This window comes from Cannabis sativa, chromosome 2, assembly GCF_029168945.1.
Source record: "Cannabis sativa cultivar Pink pepper isolate KNU-18-1 chromosome 2, ASM2916894v1, whole genome shotgun sequence".
NCBI lineage: Eukaryota > Viridiplantae > Streptophyta > Magnoliopsida > Rosales > Cannabaceae > Cannabis > Cannabis sativa.
Window position 1 is genome coordinate 7,511,941 of NC_083602.1, and position 16,719 is coordinate 7,528,659.

A 16,719-nucleotide genomic window follows, 5' to 3' on the forward strand; every position below is an offset into this window, starting at 1 on the left:
GTCCATTTCAGCTCAATTTTTTTTTTTAAGATAATTAGAATTTTTGACTCTTAAATTTTGAATGTACTAAATTATATTCTCTGAATTTTTAAGGTCGTTAAAAATGTTCCATGAACTATTGAGATTGTTGGATTTAAGGATTTTGTCCAATTTTAGTAAAATGGTTTAACATGGATGAAAGTTCAAGGAGTATGATTTAGTATATGTCAAAGTTTAAAGAGCATGATTTGGTAGATATCAAAATTTGAGTAGTATGTATTAGTACATAAACAATCACCGAAATAGTAAAATTGAATGAAATTAGACAAAAGTCTTTACATCCAACAATCTTAATAGTTCAGGGGCATAATTTAATACATGTCAAAATTTAGGGGCAAAAATCTTAATTAGTTTTTTCTTTTTTTTTTTTTTTTTTTTTTATATTGAGGAAGGGGAGAATTTTTGAAACCTCGTAAGGTATGAAACTACCAATGACAACAAGTAATTTTTATTTTCTTACACAATAATAGAGTTTAAAAAATTGATTTCTTATTGTTTTTTTATTTTTTTAAAAATGTTTTCTTATTAAACATATAATTCAATTAGATTGGATTGAATTTTTTATAAAAAAAATTAATCTAATTTTTTCTCGTATCCGTTTACATTATAGTTATTTAAGATATCTTACAAAACTTTGAGAAATTCAGAATAATTTACAATATAGAAAGTAATGTTTAAACAATTTATTTCACACGCGTATAAAATAAAATAGTCACGTGTGCAATACACTTTCTGAATCTTATTTTCGGCGTGTTAAATTTTTCTAAATTTCTTAAAATTTTGTAGAATGTCTTAAATAGATATAACGTACATGAGTATGAGATAAAATTTGACTAAAAAATATTTCAGATGCTAAAATAAATAAAAATACATGAGTGTATTATAGAATTTTCGTAAATTTTAAAATTTTACAAATAATAATAATATTATAGTCTCTCTAAATTTCTCGATTAAATGGGATTTCCAATATAGGGGCCGGTCCTGATGAAGTATGGTTCTATTATAGTCCCTTTTTCTTTCATACTGGTTCCCGCCAACTCAATGGTAAACCCCATTACTCACTTCCCCCTAACCCAGAAATATCTCCAAATTCCTACAACTTTACAACTACTCTACAAGCCTACAACAACAAAAATTAGGGTTCCGAAGAACCATCTAAGATGACGGAGTTGAACTGGAAGCATCAGACGCTGATTCAAGCTTTGCTTTCACGTGGTCCTCTCAAGCGGGACGACTTCCATCGTATCTTCAAGGGCCTAACCGGCAAAACCACAGGTCTTTCATCTTATCAAACTCCCACTTTCTCTATTTATTTCCTTTCGCTCAATTTTGGTGCCAAAATAATATGATTATAGTTTTTAGGACCATAGTTTAATCCTCTACTCCATCATATCTCACACACTTAAAAGATACTCAGCTACCCATTTGAGCAAGGTCGGATTTTTACTGTTTATGGTAATAAGATTAGTGGTGATGATTTATTGAACAGTGATTTTTGGATTGGTAACATAGGGTTTAAAATCGTACTCCAAATGTGATATTTCTAATCAACCGGACAATTAGTACGAAACCCTATTGAGTATTGTGTTTCATATGCATTTTATTTGAGTAAAATTTTAAAGGTGTTTCCCCTTTTTTTCTTTTCCTTCTTATTTTGGTAAAAGTATTTTGGTAGTTGCAATTATGGGGATGAATGACAACTTTTGGTACAAATTGTTCAGAGGCTCAAAATGTGTTGGAAGCAAATGAGTAAGAATTCGTTAGTAGATTACCTATGAAATGCGAATAGTAATAGTAATAGAAAAGGAATGGAATTAAATTTAAAATGCATAAAAAAATTAATAAATAGAACATCTTGCATTGGAATGGTTCCTTTCATTTTAAAATAGAAAATGATAAATTATTTCATTGGAATGAATACTTTAAAATACAACCAAACAAAAAAATAAAATAAAAATGATTTCCTTTCCATTTCATTTCATTACCTCCAACCAAACGACACCATGCCGAAGTGGATTCACTTCTCTAACATTTATCATGAGTCTTGAATATGCTGTTTTCTGTTCTTGAATTCTCTGATAGTGTTGTGTTTTTTTACTACTTGTCAAGCGGTTTTTTTGGTCAAACATTTTTCCTATTGGTTTTATGCATTGTATGGAACTATTTGAGTTTTTGGTTGTTGCGAATTCATTTATTTGAATTGCCCTGCACACTTGCAATGAATTCACAGAGCCTAGTGGTAGTTTACTTAGGGTTGAATTTTTCTTTTTCAATTTAATAATTACTCAAACAAGGTTTTACACTGTCCAAAATACTTCAGGAGAATTTAGCCTTTTGTTTTCATTTCTCGTGTTTTAGATACAATATCCTTTTGTGGTTTTGACACATTTGCAATACGACACAGGCAGTCATCAACAGCTATTTGATGATTATCTTTTGAAGATAAACAAGGCACTCTCTTATGCCCAGCTTGAGTTGCGGGCTTGCAGACATCAATATGATGGTGAAATTTACTATGGAGTAATCAATAATGTCTCTGATGAACAGTCCAAGTTAGGAACAAGATATTCACATCCTCAGATTGCTTTCTACAAAGCTATTGTGAGTATCTCTATGCTATTTCCTTACTTTGTACCCCAACCTGTTTTGTTCTGGGGATATTTTTCTTGTTAGAAAACGTAAGAGTAAGACCATAATTATAAACTTTATTGTGTGAAAACTTATTTCTCCAGAGTCCAGAGCAATGTTATGATAGTATCCATGACATCCCTTGGCTCCTGACATTTTTTTTAATAAATATAGGGTGCTGGAACCAATGTTTGAAAAGTCCAATTCGCGATTTGTGGTGTGTTTGCTTAAGGCGATGCATAAGCCTCAACACGTACATAAAATATTAGGATAATAGAAAATCATTATTGAAACCAGTCTAACTTTTACTGGAAGGAATACAACTGTGCCCCTATATTAGCAAGAATTTGCAGTTGTCATCTTACTATAACTTAGGCATAAAATTCGTAAAGTGGTTCCTGTTGTATGATATTGATTTGGTTTCCGGCTGTGATTGCCGGTTACATGAGGATGACCACCTTATGAATGAAAGATTAGGATTTAACTAAGGTAGAATTGATGAATTGATTATGTTGGGTTGATAGAAAGTACTGTAAATCAAGATTTCCACGGGTAATCTTCTCCCAAGATTCTCTCCAGTTCTGCAAGAATTGCTCACTTGTGAAGTTGTGAGTCATCAACATGTCTATGGTCGTTACAAGATATATTATAGTCATCCAAAATTGTACACAGTACACAAAACCCACTGTCATTTGGACAACATCTGAAGGATAATGCAATTTATATGCTCTTCATTAAGCAGTCTTACTAGTAATCAATGTGATTTATCAATTCAACTCTCTAATATTTTTATAGCAGCATGAATGATAATTTCATCCCAGTATTCTTTAACTTAGAACCAAAGCATTGAAGCAAAAATACTATCCCAGGTTATGCAAGAGCAAACGATGGTTGTACAATTGAATAAATTTTGCTATTGTCTTCCTTTATCATCTTAGTCTCCAGACATCCTCATTTCTGCTAGGAAATTTTTTATAATTTTTTTTGTACATGTAAAGTTTTTTTTTTTTTTTCTAAAAAAAAATGAAATATAAATTATATTATATACTATCCTTATGATCAATCTTTGAATACTTATGTATTTTCTTCTTGTGGAATATCAGATAGAGGCAATTGTTCAAAATGGTCCAGTTGACGGTAGCATATCCAACATTGAAGCTCTTAATTTGCGATTGGAGACTCAGGTTTGCTTGCTGGTGGCTTCTTTATTTATTTATTTTGGTTTGCTGTGTAAATGCCCTCCTTGTTGCATTAATAATTAATGTATTCTATGCAAACAGTACTGCGAAAAAATTTGTTGATGCCACTTTGATCATATTTGACATTTCTTCTTTTACAAAATAGGGCTCCTTTTTTAACCCCAATGGGTGGTTTAGCGGTAAGGAGTGTTAGAAAGTTCTGATAGGCATTTGTTCCAAGGTTTGAATCCCCGTAGATTGAAAAACCTTGGGGCCACGAGAAGTTCTCTCGATTGAACTTGCTAGGGCCAAAAATTTAAAAGAAGAAAACATGGAACCCCTTTTTTTGGGGTAAAGAAGGGGAGCCGATAGCAGCACCGAGTTTACCTGAAGAAGGAAATTCAAATAGTGGTTATGTATCTTATTTTCTTTGATGTATTCTCCTTGATGTCTCAGGTGACCTGAAGCTTATTGCAACTCAGCAGTATAAGAACGTGTGTATGAAAATACTAATCATTTAGAATAACACCATAGCTATGAGTTATTCTCATGGCTTTCATAAAATAAGATAGTTAAAACATGTAAATTGTCAGGTGTGATGTTTTGTCTACTTTTCTTGACAGCTACATATATGACTTTAAACTATCTATAGGGTTCCATTTCTGAATTTTATTTTATTATATGCAATATTTGTATTGGTCAATCTTATTCATTGTTATATGCAATTTGATAATTTGTGTTTCTATATTAGGCTCAAACTGGGACAGGTTCACTATCACAAGATGGTTATTACCCTGCACTGAAAAATTTCTCATTGAGTCAAAAAGAAACTGCTCTTCAAGAACTTCTGCGTGACCAGTGGCTGTATCGTACCCCAGATGGTAACATTGGACTTGGTATCAGATCTTTCCTTGATCTACGAAGTTGGTTCCATAATAATGAGGTTCCTTTATGTGAAGTTTGCAATGAAGCTGGAGTGAAGGTTGTACCTATGTTTCTTTCCGTGGAATGGACAAGAGTTTTTCTTTTCCATTATTAATTCGTCTTTTGTTTTTGTCATTATACTGGACATGCATGACGATAAATGCAGCAAGAGCATTGGTTGTCTGTGATTCTCTCTGTGGTTTGTATGTGATGTTGAATCTAACTCTTGGCTACTTTTGACAGGCGGAACTCTGCCAGAATGAAGCGTGCAGTGTTCGAATTCATCAGTACTGTTTGAAGAAAATGTTTTCCAAGCACAAGGTATCAATCTTGATGCACATTTCCATCGCTAAAAGAAAATTTCTAAAATCATAAATTGCTTAAATTTCAGGGTGCAAGAGTTTGTTCTGGTTGTGGCACACAATGGCAGCATAAAGGACCCAAAGCCGAAGCTGTTGAGGAAGACGAGAAGCCAACTGTAGAATTGCAGAGTCAGAGGAGTCAGCCACCTCCTGCACCCAAAAGAAAGAGGCTACAAACTGATGATGCAGCTGAATCGAGTGCCTCTCAACCTACAATCCCAAGTTCAAACCGTAGAAGAGTTACTCGAAGTTCTTCCCACACTTGATAAATATGGTTACAAATATTCCTAGGTGAAGATGAGCATGCTGTATATTTTAGCTCAAATGTGCATATATTACCTCTTGGTGGAGAGTTTTTTGCTACGATTAGAGTAACATTAGAGTTACTAACAATACATCTCCCTTAATTTAACATTAATTAGTGAATTTGGTTAACAAAGGGGGCGTTTGGTAACACTTTTGTTTTTTAATTTTAAAAACAAAAAACAAAAGTAAAATTTCTGTTTTTAAAAAATAAAAATGTGTTCTATAACCACTTTTATTTTACAATTTTAAAAACAGAAAACAAAAGTGTGTTCTATAACTTTCAATTTTATTTTTAATTTCTATTTTATTTAAGTTAGGTCCAGGTCCGGGTTTGGGGCCGGGGCCGTAGTCCGAGTGTAGGACTGGGGCCGGTGCCAGAGTCCGGGTCCCAAGGTTTAAGTTGGGGTCGGAGTCCAAAATATTAATTAAGAAAAATACTGTTTAAAAAAATGTTAAAAGTGATTTTTTTTTGTTTTTAAAATTTAGATTCTTAATTAAAAAATTGAAAAGTAAAAACAGTATTATAGAACATGATTTCAAAAAAATATTTTTACTTTTTTACTTTTAAAAACAAAAAACTAATTAAAAAAGTGTTACCAAACGCACCCAAATTTAATGGCACTAGTTCACTTTCTTTGTACGCACATACACCACACCACCTGGTGGAACTACTGAGAACTGAGGAATCTGAAGAGAGAATGGTGTTCATCAAATCTTTTTGTTTGCTAGTGATAATATGTTTTTATTTTTATTTCATATATTTTTATCAAAATGTGTGTTCCTTGTGAATTCATTTCTTACAAATATCCTTACATTTGGTTATACCCAAAATAGAACTCCATAAAACTGAGTTATGTCATGAATGGGAAGCTTTTCTTAGAATTAGTTTTGCTTAGATAAGTGAAATCCACACAAAGTCTTATTATTTTTTTTTTTGGCTTTTCACCAAGTCACCATTGGATTTCTAAAATGGATTAGCATAAAAGTTTTTGCTCCAAGCGAAATTCTAGAATCTCGTTTATGTGAAGTATCACCTAAAATATAATAATCATCTTACTTGCATGAGTTAACAACATTCATAGTGATTTTCTCGTGTTTATTTCATCTTTAAATATTTGGTAGTGATGATCAAGATTTATAAACCACTTCTAAAATACACATTAAAACAATACTAAAACTAAATTGATACTAGAAGGTGAGAATTCAGAAGGTGAAAGTATTGTAAAATGCATGAGGTTTCATCTCAAAATCAATTGACATGAGAAGTGTAGTTTATAGATCTTATACATGGTGTTATATTTTTATAAATTAACAATGTGAGACTCTTTAACATAATCATAAAATATAAGTACTGTTTTATTTTAGGGTGTGTTTAAGGTGAAGTTTTAATTTATATTGTTAGTTTATGGATTGGCACTAAAATTTAGGGCCTATCATCAAATCTAATATCTAATGCTATCATTTTTCTTTTTAAAATTATTATTAGTATATTTGTGCAAAATTGAGACCCTAAAAACTCAAAGAGCATATTAGCTCTAGAAGATGCAAGGAAGTTTTAAGTCTAAAATCAAAATAGAGTTATTTTCGTCAAGTTATGGCTCAATTAATTAATATCGTCAACTAGGATTTGATAACATCAACATTGAGTTCGATTGCCAAAGAGTGGTGCTTAAGCTTAGTAATTATGTTCCTTTTGATTCCTCTTTGAGGTTTGTCCTCAAAGACATCATTCATACTTGTAATGGCTTCAATGATGTTGTAATAATAAGGTGTTCATCATTATTTTTGGTCGTGCCATTTGGGGTATCAACTTTTACCATTTTGGTATGATCTTTAATTACCTTAACATTCCACATTTGAGAGCTCCCAAACACAAGTATACATAGTTCACTAATATTTGATCAACTATCATATTTATATTAAATTGCTTTTTTTTTCACCTTTATTTTTATTAAATTATTTGCAGCAATTATTTCTAGTTTGATTTCCTAACAAAAATAGTACGTGTAAATTGTTGTAAGACAATGCATTTACCGCTGGTCATAATTCTTTTCTGGTAAGAGAATAAAGTAATTAGAGCTCTGTATTTTCACATATATTTAATGAAAAGGAAAAAAGAAAAGAAAAAATTGGTAGAGGTGTATAGGATAGGAGGCATAACGTACGTAAAGACACATGGTAATAATAATAATAATGTTGTTTGGTTATTTGGCTGTTTTTTCAGTAGTTGACAATACATGAATCCATTTAAAGAGTAGAAGCCAAATAAAATAAAGCTGTTTCAGATTTGTTTCGATCTTAGTCACATGTGTTTCCTAATTTCTTTTTTACTTTTTCTTTTTCTTCATACAAATTATAAATAAATATGTCATATTAATGGTCAATTCTGTACGTTCCTTTCTATTAATTCCTTTTTAACGATAGATCCATCTATCTTTCTTTCCAGCCTAAACCAATACATATATAATGAATTCTGCTATTATATATATACAGTTGTCTTTCAGCAAAAAGGCCAATACTAATCTAAAGTCACTTTTAAGTCAAAGTAAAAGGAGTTACTATATGATGACATTTCTTTTCATTTGTGTAAATATGGCCTTAATATTATAATATTATGAAAAAGGATCCAAGGAGAGGAGTTCTGTTTCTTTCTAAATCTCCACCTAAACATAAATTTTTCCAAATATAAAAGCTAAATTTTTGCAGTTTATATATAATTGTAAACGAAGAAGAAAATATGTTAAAATGGAATCATGCATATTAAGAGAAAAAAAAAAAGGTATTAATTTTATGAGCAATGCTATTAATACAAGCATTAGTACTCAATTTAATTTATTTTATTAAGAATAAGAGGACAAAAAAATAAACATATGCATGCATTGGTGTCTTTATTTATTATTAGTAATAATATATACAATTCAGAAATGGAATAAGAAGACAAATATGTTATATGACCAAGTGACTTGTATCGATCTTACTACTGGCTAGTACAAATCTAACAAATGGAATGCGAACGTTAAAGAAATTAAAAGCTTTTTAGCTTCATAATATAAAAATTATTTTCAGTTTTTAAAAATAAAAAATAATTTTTAAAAACTAACAAGAGTTGTTAGACTAAATTTTGAAAAATTAGAAAATAAAAAATATCAAAATGTTATTTTCTGTTTTCAAAAATATTTTTTTGTCTAACATATTATATTTTATATTTTTGCTCACATACTTGGACCCTAGACCCAAATTCGGACCTGGACTCGGCTCGGACCTGGACCCCGGACCCAGACCCAGACCCGAACTTGAATGCCGGACTTGGACCTGGACTCAAACCCAAACTTGGACCCCCAAACCCGGACGCAGATCCTGGACCTCAGATCCAATATTGGACCCAGACTCGGACTTGGACTCGAACCCAGACCCGGACCCCAACCCCAAGCCCAAACCCGAGCCCCAGATTCAGGCCCCAAACCCAGACCCGGACCCCGGACCTAAAGCACGGACCCGAACCCAAACCTTGACCCGGACCCGGTCTCGGACCCTGGATGCCAACCCAGATCTGGACCTTGGATGTCGACTCGGACCCAGCTCCCTGACCCCGACCCTAGAGCCATAACCCCGACCCCAGACCCTGGACCCGAACGCGGACTCCTGACCTCGACCTGGAACCCGAACCCAGAATCGGACGTAGACCCCTGACCCTGACCCTGACCCAGGCCCAAAATTGGATGCCGTACATGGAACCTGACCTAGACGCAGACCTTACACGCAGACCCGAACTCGAACTCGAACTCGAACCCGAATCTGAACCCAAACTAGGACCTCAGATGCTGACCCGGACCTAAACCGCTGACCCCGATCCCGAACGCGAACTTAGATCCGAACCCCAGACCTAGACACGGACCTAAACCTAGACCCTGACCCGTACCTAGATTTGGACCTTAGACCCGGACCTGGACCATGGACCAGGACCCCGACCCAAACCCTAACCTGGACCTAGACCCTGACCCGGACCTCAATGCGGACCCCAACCCTCACCTACACCCGGACCTCGAACTTGGACCCAGACCCCAGACTTGGACCCGAACCTGAACTCGGACCTGAACTCGTACCCCGTATCCTGACCCAAACTCAGACCCTGACCCGAATTCGGACTCGGACCCTGGACCTAGACCCCAGAACAGGACTTGAACCTCGACCCAAACTCGGGGTTCGAGATCTGGTGTTTGGGTCCGAGTTCGGGTCTGGGTTCGGGTCAAGGGTCCGGGTTGGGGTTCGGGGTCCCAATCTAAGTTTGGGGTTCGGGGTTCGAGATTTGAGTTTGGGTCCTGCTCAGGGGTCTAGGTCCAGGTCGGGGTTCGAGTCCGGGTTTGGGGTCTGCAGTCTAGGTTCGGATCGGGGTCTAGGTTCGAGTTCGGACTGGGGTCCGAAGTCTGGGTTTGGGTCTGGATTTGGGTCCGGGGTAGGATGAGTTCATGTCATGGTATGATGTAGAATATTGATTTTTTTATTTGTAAAAAAAAAATCTAAAAGTAGTTTTAAAAAATATGAACCAAATACCATTAAATTTTTAAAATGACAATAAATTATTTTCTATTCTCATCTTGTAAAACGCAATTTTAAAAATTAAAAACTAAAAACACAGTCAAACAATTATTTTTTTTTGGTGGACTTATAAAAATTTGGCAAATAAATGTTGATCTATAAAAAATAATGTAGTGTAATATATAATTATTACAATATATGCTACCTAGTACTGAAATTAACAAGTTCCTCAAATCGATTAAAATATAATTGTTTTACTTAAATAATATTGGAATCTAGAGTCATGAACTAATTTAAATTTTGAATTTTATATTTCTAATTTCTATGGATCGGAGCCAAGGTTGCACCTGTAAAGCTTAATTATATATTATAAAGTTACCATGAAAGTGACCTTTATTTTTGCTCATTATTTTTTCCGTTTTGAAAGGGAATAATAAGGTGAGACTAAGAAAGAATCTGCCATTATTTATTTGTTGACACTCAAAAATCTAACTTTCCAATGTCATATAAATTAATAAATTAATCCAAAAACAACTCTAAAGAATATATAAGTGTAGAAGAACCACATATAATAATTTCCTTTTTCTTTTTAAATTATTTATATACATACATTATATCATAAAAGATTGTCGTTTACTTCCAACTAAACCGACACAAAACTCACTTTTTTTTTGATTTGGATCTCTTTTGATCATTTCTTATTATAACCCACGCTAGAAGGTCCTAGCTTAAACTTAAAATAATAGTGAATTAATGCTTTTTATCAGTAAAATGATAGAGAAGAGTAGAAAGAGAATACTCAGTATATTGATTTGTATAATGAATTGCAATGATTATTTATACAGTAAAGAAAAGCTACAGTAAATGGTAACAAATTAGTAACTAAAAACTATTACCGTTAGTAACAGATTTATCTAATCTCCTAATCAACCAATTATGTTAATACTTCCTCGTCAAGATGGACTATAAATCTTTCGTAGTTCCATTTTGTTTTTCAGATTTTTAAACTGGTTTGCAAACAAAATTTTTGTGAAAATGTACTAAGTAGTTGATCTTTGTTAAGGGTACCAATTCAGTTAATACAGTTAGAGATGGTAGTTAGTACTTCAGTTAGTTTGTTACAGTTTGTTATGACTCTAACTGATTCTCTTCTCCTTCTCTTTCTGTTGTAACATGTATATAAGCTCATCTGGTACTCTTTGTCAATAGAATACAATTCACTCTTTCCCTTTCTTTCTCTGTTTGATTCTTTCTCTTTCTTTCTCTCTCTTTTGTTTCTTTGTTCTGTTGCAATGTCTAGGAAAGTTAACATGGTATCAGAGCTTGAGTTTCCGCCATTAATGGCCAATGTCGTTACTGGCAATGAGAAAAGAGTTACTGCTGGAGATCTCAACGTGCTGCAGAACAAGAATCCTCCAATCAGACACAGAGTCTTCAACGTCCTAGAAGGAAAGATCCTGATGATGCAACCCCGATTTACTTCAATCATAGCCTTTCGATCAAGCTGAATGATCACAACTTCTTGCTTTGGAAACAGCAAGTCTTAGCTGCCATACGAGGGAATCGCCTTCAACATTTCATCACAGGGTCCGACCCTCCATTGATGTACCTCACTGATGAAGATCGAACCAGGAAACGCTTCAATCCAGCTTATCTTGATTGGGAAGCTCAAGATCAGCTGTTGGTGTCATGGCTCTTGTCTTCAATGACTCCGAGTCTTCTTACTCGAATGGTAGGATGTGAATCTGCTAGTCAGATATGGTCTACTCTTGAAAAGTACTTCACCTTGCAGGTCTCTGCTAAAATTCTTGAGTTTCAGACGAGGCTACAAAATCTCAAGAAAGGTTCTTTATCCCTTAATGACTATCTGCTCAAAGTCAAAGAAACCGTGGATCTTCTTGCTTCTGTTGGTGACACTCTTTCTCCACGGGATCATGTTCGTGCGATCTTCAAAGGCTTACCAAGTGAATATGACACTTTTGTCATATCCACTAACACCAGACTTGAGCAATATTCAGTAGCAGAGATCGAAGCTCTTCTATTGGCATCCGAGTCCAGAATTGAGAAAACGGATCGAGAAGGTGATTTGAGTGCTAATATGGCTTCCATGGAGTCGGATCCTACTTTTGAAGCCAATCTAGCAAACTATGGTCGAGGGGGCTACAAGCAATATCCACCACAATTCAATCGATTCAACAACTATGCGCATTCTGGCAGAGGTAACTTACCTGTTAATCTCAATAACTTCAGTCCTTATGGCTATCCTTACTTTGCTCATCCTCGAGGCAACTTTAATTTTGGAAGAGGAGTTCGAATGCCTTCCACCAACAATAAACTCCAATGCCAACTATGTCTCAAACTTGGACATACTGTCCAAAATTGTTTCTATAGATTTGACAAGAACTTTCCAGGTCCCTCAACAACTGGCAGTACACTTCCAACTCCTGCAGCACCTCAAGCTAATGTTCTTACCACTACAAGTGACTGGGACATGACTTGGTATCCGGATTCAGGGGCCACTAATCACTGCACCCCAGACCCTGCAAATCTTGCTCAAAGCTCGGACTACACTGGACAAGAACAACTTTTTGTAGGTGATGGCTCTGGTCTATCCATTCAACATATAGGTCAGACTTTTCTCACTTCTAATTTGTCTTCACAGCCACTTGTTCTTAATAATTTGCTCCATGTCCCTGCTATTACTAAGAATTTACTAAGTGTATCTAAGTTTGCTAAAGATAACAAGGTTTTCTTTGAATTTCATCCTGATACATGTTGTGTAAAGGACCAGGGCACCAAGCAAATTCTGCTGCAAGGGAGACACAGGAATGGCCTCTATACTTTTGAAGGTCTCAACCTTCTTCCAACATCCTCTGTCACTCCAAAGTCTGCACACATAGCAACACAGGACTCCATAAAATCCCCTTCCATTCATAGTACTTCCCTAGATTCTTGTATTCATTGCAATAATCCTAGGCAATTTTCTGAGTTTGATATATGGCACAACCGGTTGGGGCACCCTTCCAAACCAGTTGTCCATTCTGTACTCAAATCTTGTAACCTCTCTATTGATAATAAAACTTCTAGTTTTGTTTGTCCTGCTTGTTGTTTAGGCAAGATACACAAGTTGCCCTTTCCTAAGGTTAGCACCACTGTCTACAATGCACCTTTACAACTAGTTGTCTCTGATCTATGGGGCCCCTCTCACACTTTATCTAACAGTGGCTATCGATACTACATCCATTTTATGGATGTCTATTCCAGATTCATCTGGATTTACATGCTCAAAGATAAGTCTGAAACACTTAAAGTCTTTCAAATGTTCAAGGCAGAAGCTGAACTCCAATTAGGAACACAGATTAAAATGATTCAAACAGATTGGGGTGGGGAGTTTAGAACATTTCCTAAGTATCTTCAACAGTTTGGGATTCAACATAGACATCCTTGCCCAACTACCCATGAGCAAAATGGCCTAGCTGAAAGAAAGCATAGGCATATAGTTGAAAATGGGTTAACCTTGCTAGCCCAAGCTTCCATGCCTCTCAAGTTCTGGGATGAGACATTTAGGACTGTTGTGTTTATTCACAATAGGCTTCCTACACCTGTGCTCAATAACAAAACCCCATTAGAGATACTGTTTCATAAACAACCAGATTACACTTGGTTTAGAACCTTTGGTTGCCAATGTTTCCCTAACATCCGACCTTATAACAAGCATAAAATGCAATTTAGGTCTGAACCTTGCACGTTTCTGGGATATAGCCTCAATCACAAAGGCTATAAGTGTCTCTCTTCAAATGGCAGGATGTATATTTCTAGAGATGTCATCTTTGATGAACATCAATTTCCTTACTCCAAAATCAATTCCCAACCTGAACCTATTGTCCTTGAGAATTGGCACATACCTGCTAAAATCCCTACTGTTAGACAGCAAGACACCTGTCCCACTGCTCCACTCACCATAAATGAGTCATCATCTCAGACCACCTGTCCCAATGAACCACTCTCAGTTCATGAGTCATCATCTACACCTGGTTTTGAGGTTACAACAATGCCTAACCTTGTCTGTAAACTTCACAAAGCCCTATATGGGCTCAAACAGGCTCCAAGAGCCTGGTTTGACAGGCTGCAACTCTCTCTTTCCAAATTTGGATTTGTCTCATCAAAGTCTGACCACTCTCTTTTCATACAGCACTCACCCAAGGCTACAACATTGGTGCTAGTTTATGTCGATGACATTATTATTACAGGCAACAACAGTGAAGTTCTGTCTCAACTTGTCACTAATCTAAACACTGAATTCTCTCTTAAGGACCTTGGTGAACTGAACTATTTTTTGGGGATTGAAGTTCAGCACACTACAGATGGTTTGCATCTTTCTCAAGGTAAATACATTAGAGACTTGTTGGTCAAGACTCAAATGCAAGGAGCCAAGCCTGCATCTGCACCCATGACCAGTGGCCTCAAACTTTCAGCCTATGGGAGTGATCCTGTCGAGGATGTTCAACTCTACAGGTCCACTGTTGGGGCTCTTCAGTATCTCACTATCACTCGGCCTGAAATCTCATACAGTGTAAGCAAAGTTTGCCAGTTCATGCACCATCCTTTGCAAGCTCACTGGGTCGCTGTTAAACGAATTCTAAGGTATCTCAGTGGCACCATGAGCTACGGTCTTCATCTCACAAAGCCTCCACACACTGAAATAACAGCATTCTGTGATGCTGATTGGGCTGCAGATATTGATGACAGGCGGTCCACATCAGGCTATGCAATCTATTTTGGCTCGAACCTTGTTGCTTGGTCCTCTAAGAAACAACACACTGTTTCCAGATCAAGCACAGAGGCAGAATTCAGGTCCCTCGCTAATGTAGTTGCAGAAATAACATGGCTCCATTCACTACTCTCTGAGTTGCATGTTCATCTTCCCAGGACCCCTGTTGTGTGGTGTGACAATTTGAGTACTGTGTTACTCACTGCAAATCCAGTTTTACATGCCAGGACCAAGCATATAGAACTCGATCTATACTTTGTTCGAGAGAAAATTTTGCAGCATGTTGTTGACATTAGGCATGTTCCAGCAGTCGATCAAATTGCTGATGGTCTTACAAAGTCCATCTCTAGCAACAGGTTCAACAATTTTCGACACAAACTTAGAATTGAAGATGCTTCACTTCTAAGTTTGAGGGGGAGTGTTAAGGGTACCAATTCAGTTAATACAGTTAGAGATGGTAGTTAGTACTTCAGTTAGTTTGTTACAGTTTGTTATGACTCTAACTGATTCTCTTCTCCTTCTCTTTCTGTTGTAACATGTATATAAGCTCATCTGGTACTCTTTGTCAATAGAATACAATTCACTCTTTCCCTTTCTTTCTCTGTTTGATTCTTTCTCTTTCTTTCTCTCTCTTTTGTTTCTTTGTTCTGTTGCAATGTCTAGGAAAGTTAACAATCTTAAGTAGCAATGTGCATTGTTTTGATAATGTGATAATCAATCTTTATGGTGTCGTTCAGTAACACTTTTGTTTTCTAATTTTTTAATCACAAAGTAAAAGTAAAATTTTTGTTTTTAAAATTTTGATTCTTTATTAAAAAATTGAAAAGTAAAAACAGTTTTATAGAACATGTTTTTTAAAAATATTTTCACTTTTTCAATTTTAAAAACAGAAAACTGATTAAAAAAGTGTTACCAAACGGCACTTATATGTTCCATTATTTTTTGAAGAAAAATAGGGTTAGTTAAAATGTATTAGCAACTTAATTATTACAGTATAGATCAGGGCTGGTCCTGTGCTAAGACGAAGGAGGCCACCGCCTTAGGCCCCTACCGCTCAAGACCTCATTTCGAAAAAAAAAAATTAAAATACATTTGGTAATAAAATAAATAATAATACTTTTAATGTTAAATATGTATATTGTAGCCTAGTGATAATTTGATTAGTTTAACAATTAAGAGGTTGAGAGTTCAAATTCCAATAGTCTCACTTATTTACTGGGCCCCAATTTTTATTTTTGCCTAAGACCCAAATTAACATAAGGTCGACCCTAATATAGATTAGTTGGTTTTTCGTGCTTCATTCTTAGCTCTCGTAGTATCGAGTATAGCCACACTACTTCACATATTGCATTAGGCATTCAAATAGTTAATGTGACTGCCAATCATTAACAAAATATGCTTTTGAAATTTTATTTTTATAATTACCAAGTGAAATTAACAAACAATTTAATTTATACATAATTGTTATAAAATTGTTTGAATAAAATTGAAATTTGTTCTGTTATAAACCAAACCTGATACATCCGAATCATATTGCAGAAATTAAAATGACACACAATACTTTGTACGTGGTATCAACAATCTTTAGAAATTGATACTAGTCTACGGGATCATGCCTAGAAATAATATTCATTAGTCAAATTTTAACAAGCATAAAGTAATTGACTTAAACAAAACATAGACTCTATCTAATGATTTTGCCGCAAGCTTGATGTACTCCTCTTTACTGAATGAATCTCCTTAAAACACCAAGGTGAACTTCGTTCAAATTATGTGATGAATGCTTGTTTCTTCCCGATGCAAGACTTATAGAAATCATCTCCCAAAGGTAGCAGTGCTTGCTTCCTCCCATGCAAGACTTGTAGAAATCTTCTCCCAAAGATAGCAGTGGTTGCTTCCTCTAAATCTTCTCCCGAAGATAGTGGTGCTTGCTTTCTCTCGATGCAATACTTGTAGAAATCTTGTCTCGAAGATA

The 16,719-nt window shown here is 35.3% G+C and overlaps 1 protein-coding gene across 1 annotated transcript; it reads left to right on the forward strand.

The window, feature by feature from the left end:
* Positions 1–992: 992 nt before the first annotated feature.
* On the forward strand, positions 993–5,570 carry LOC115721354 (uncharacterized). Its single transcript, XM_030650634.2, has 6 exons — positions 993–1,314; positions 2,444–2,640; positions 3,771–3,851; positions 4,597–4,827; positions 5,013–5,090; positions 5,161–5,570. The coding sequence occupies exons 1-6, from the start codon at positions 1,200–1,202 to the stop codon at positions 5,395–5,397; spliced, it is 939 nt and encodes a 312-aa protein (XP_030506494.2). The 5' UTR covers positions 993–1,199; the 3' UTR covers positions 5,398–5,570.
* The last annotated feature ends 11,149 nt before the right edge of the window (positions 5,571–16,719 follow it).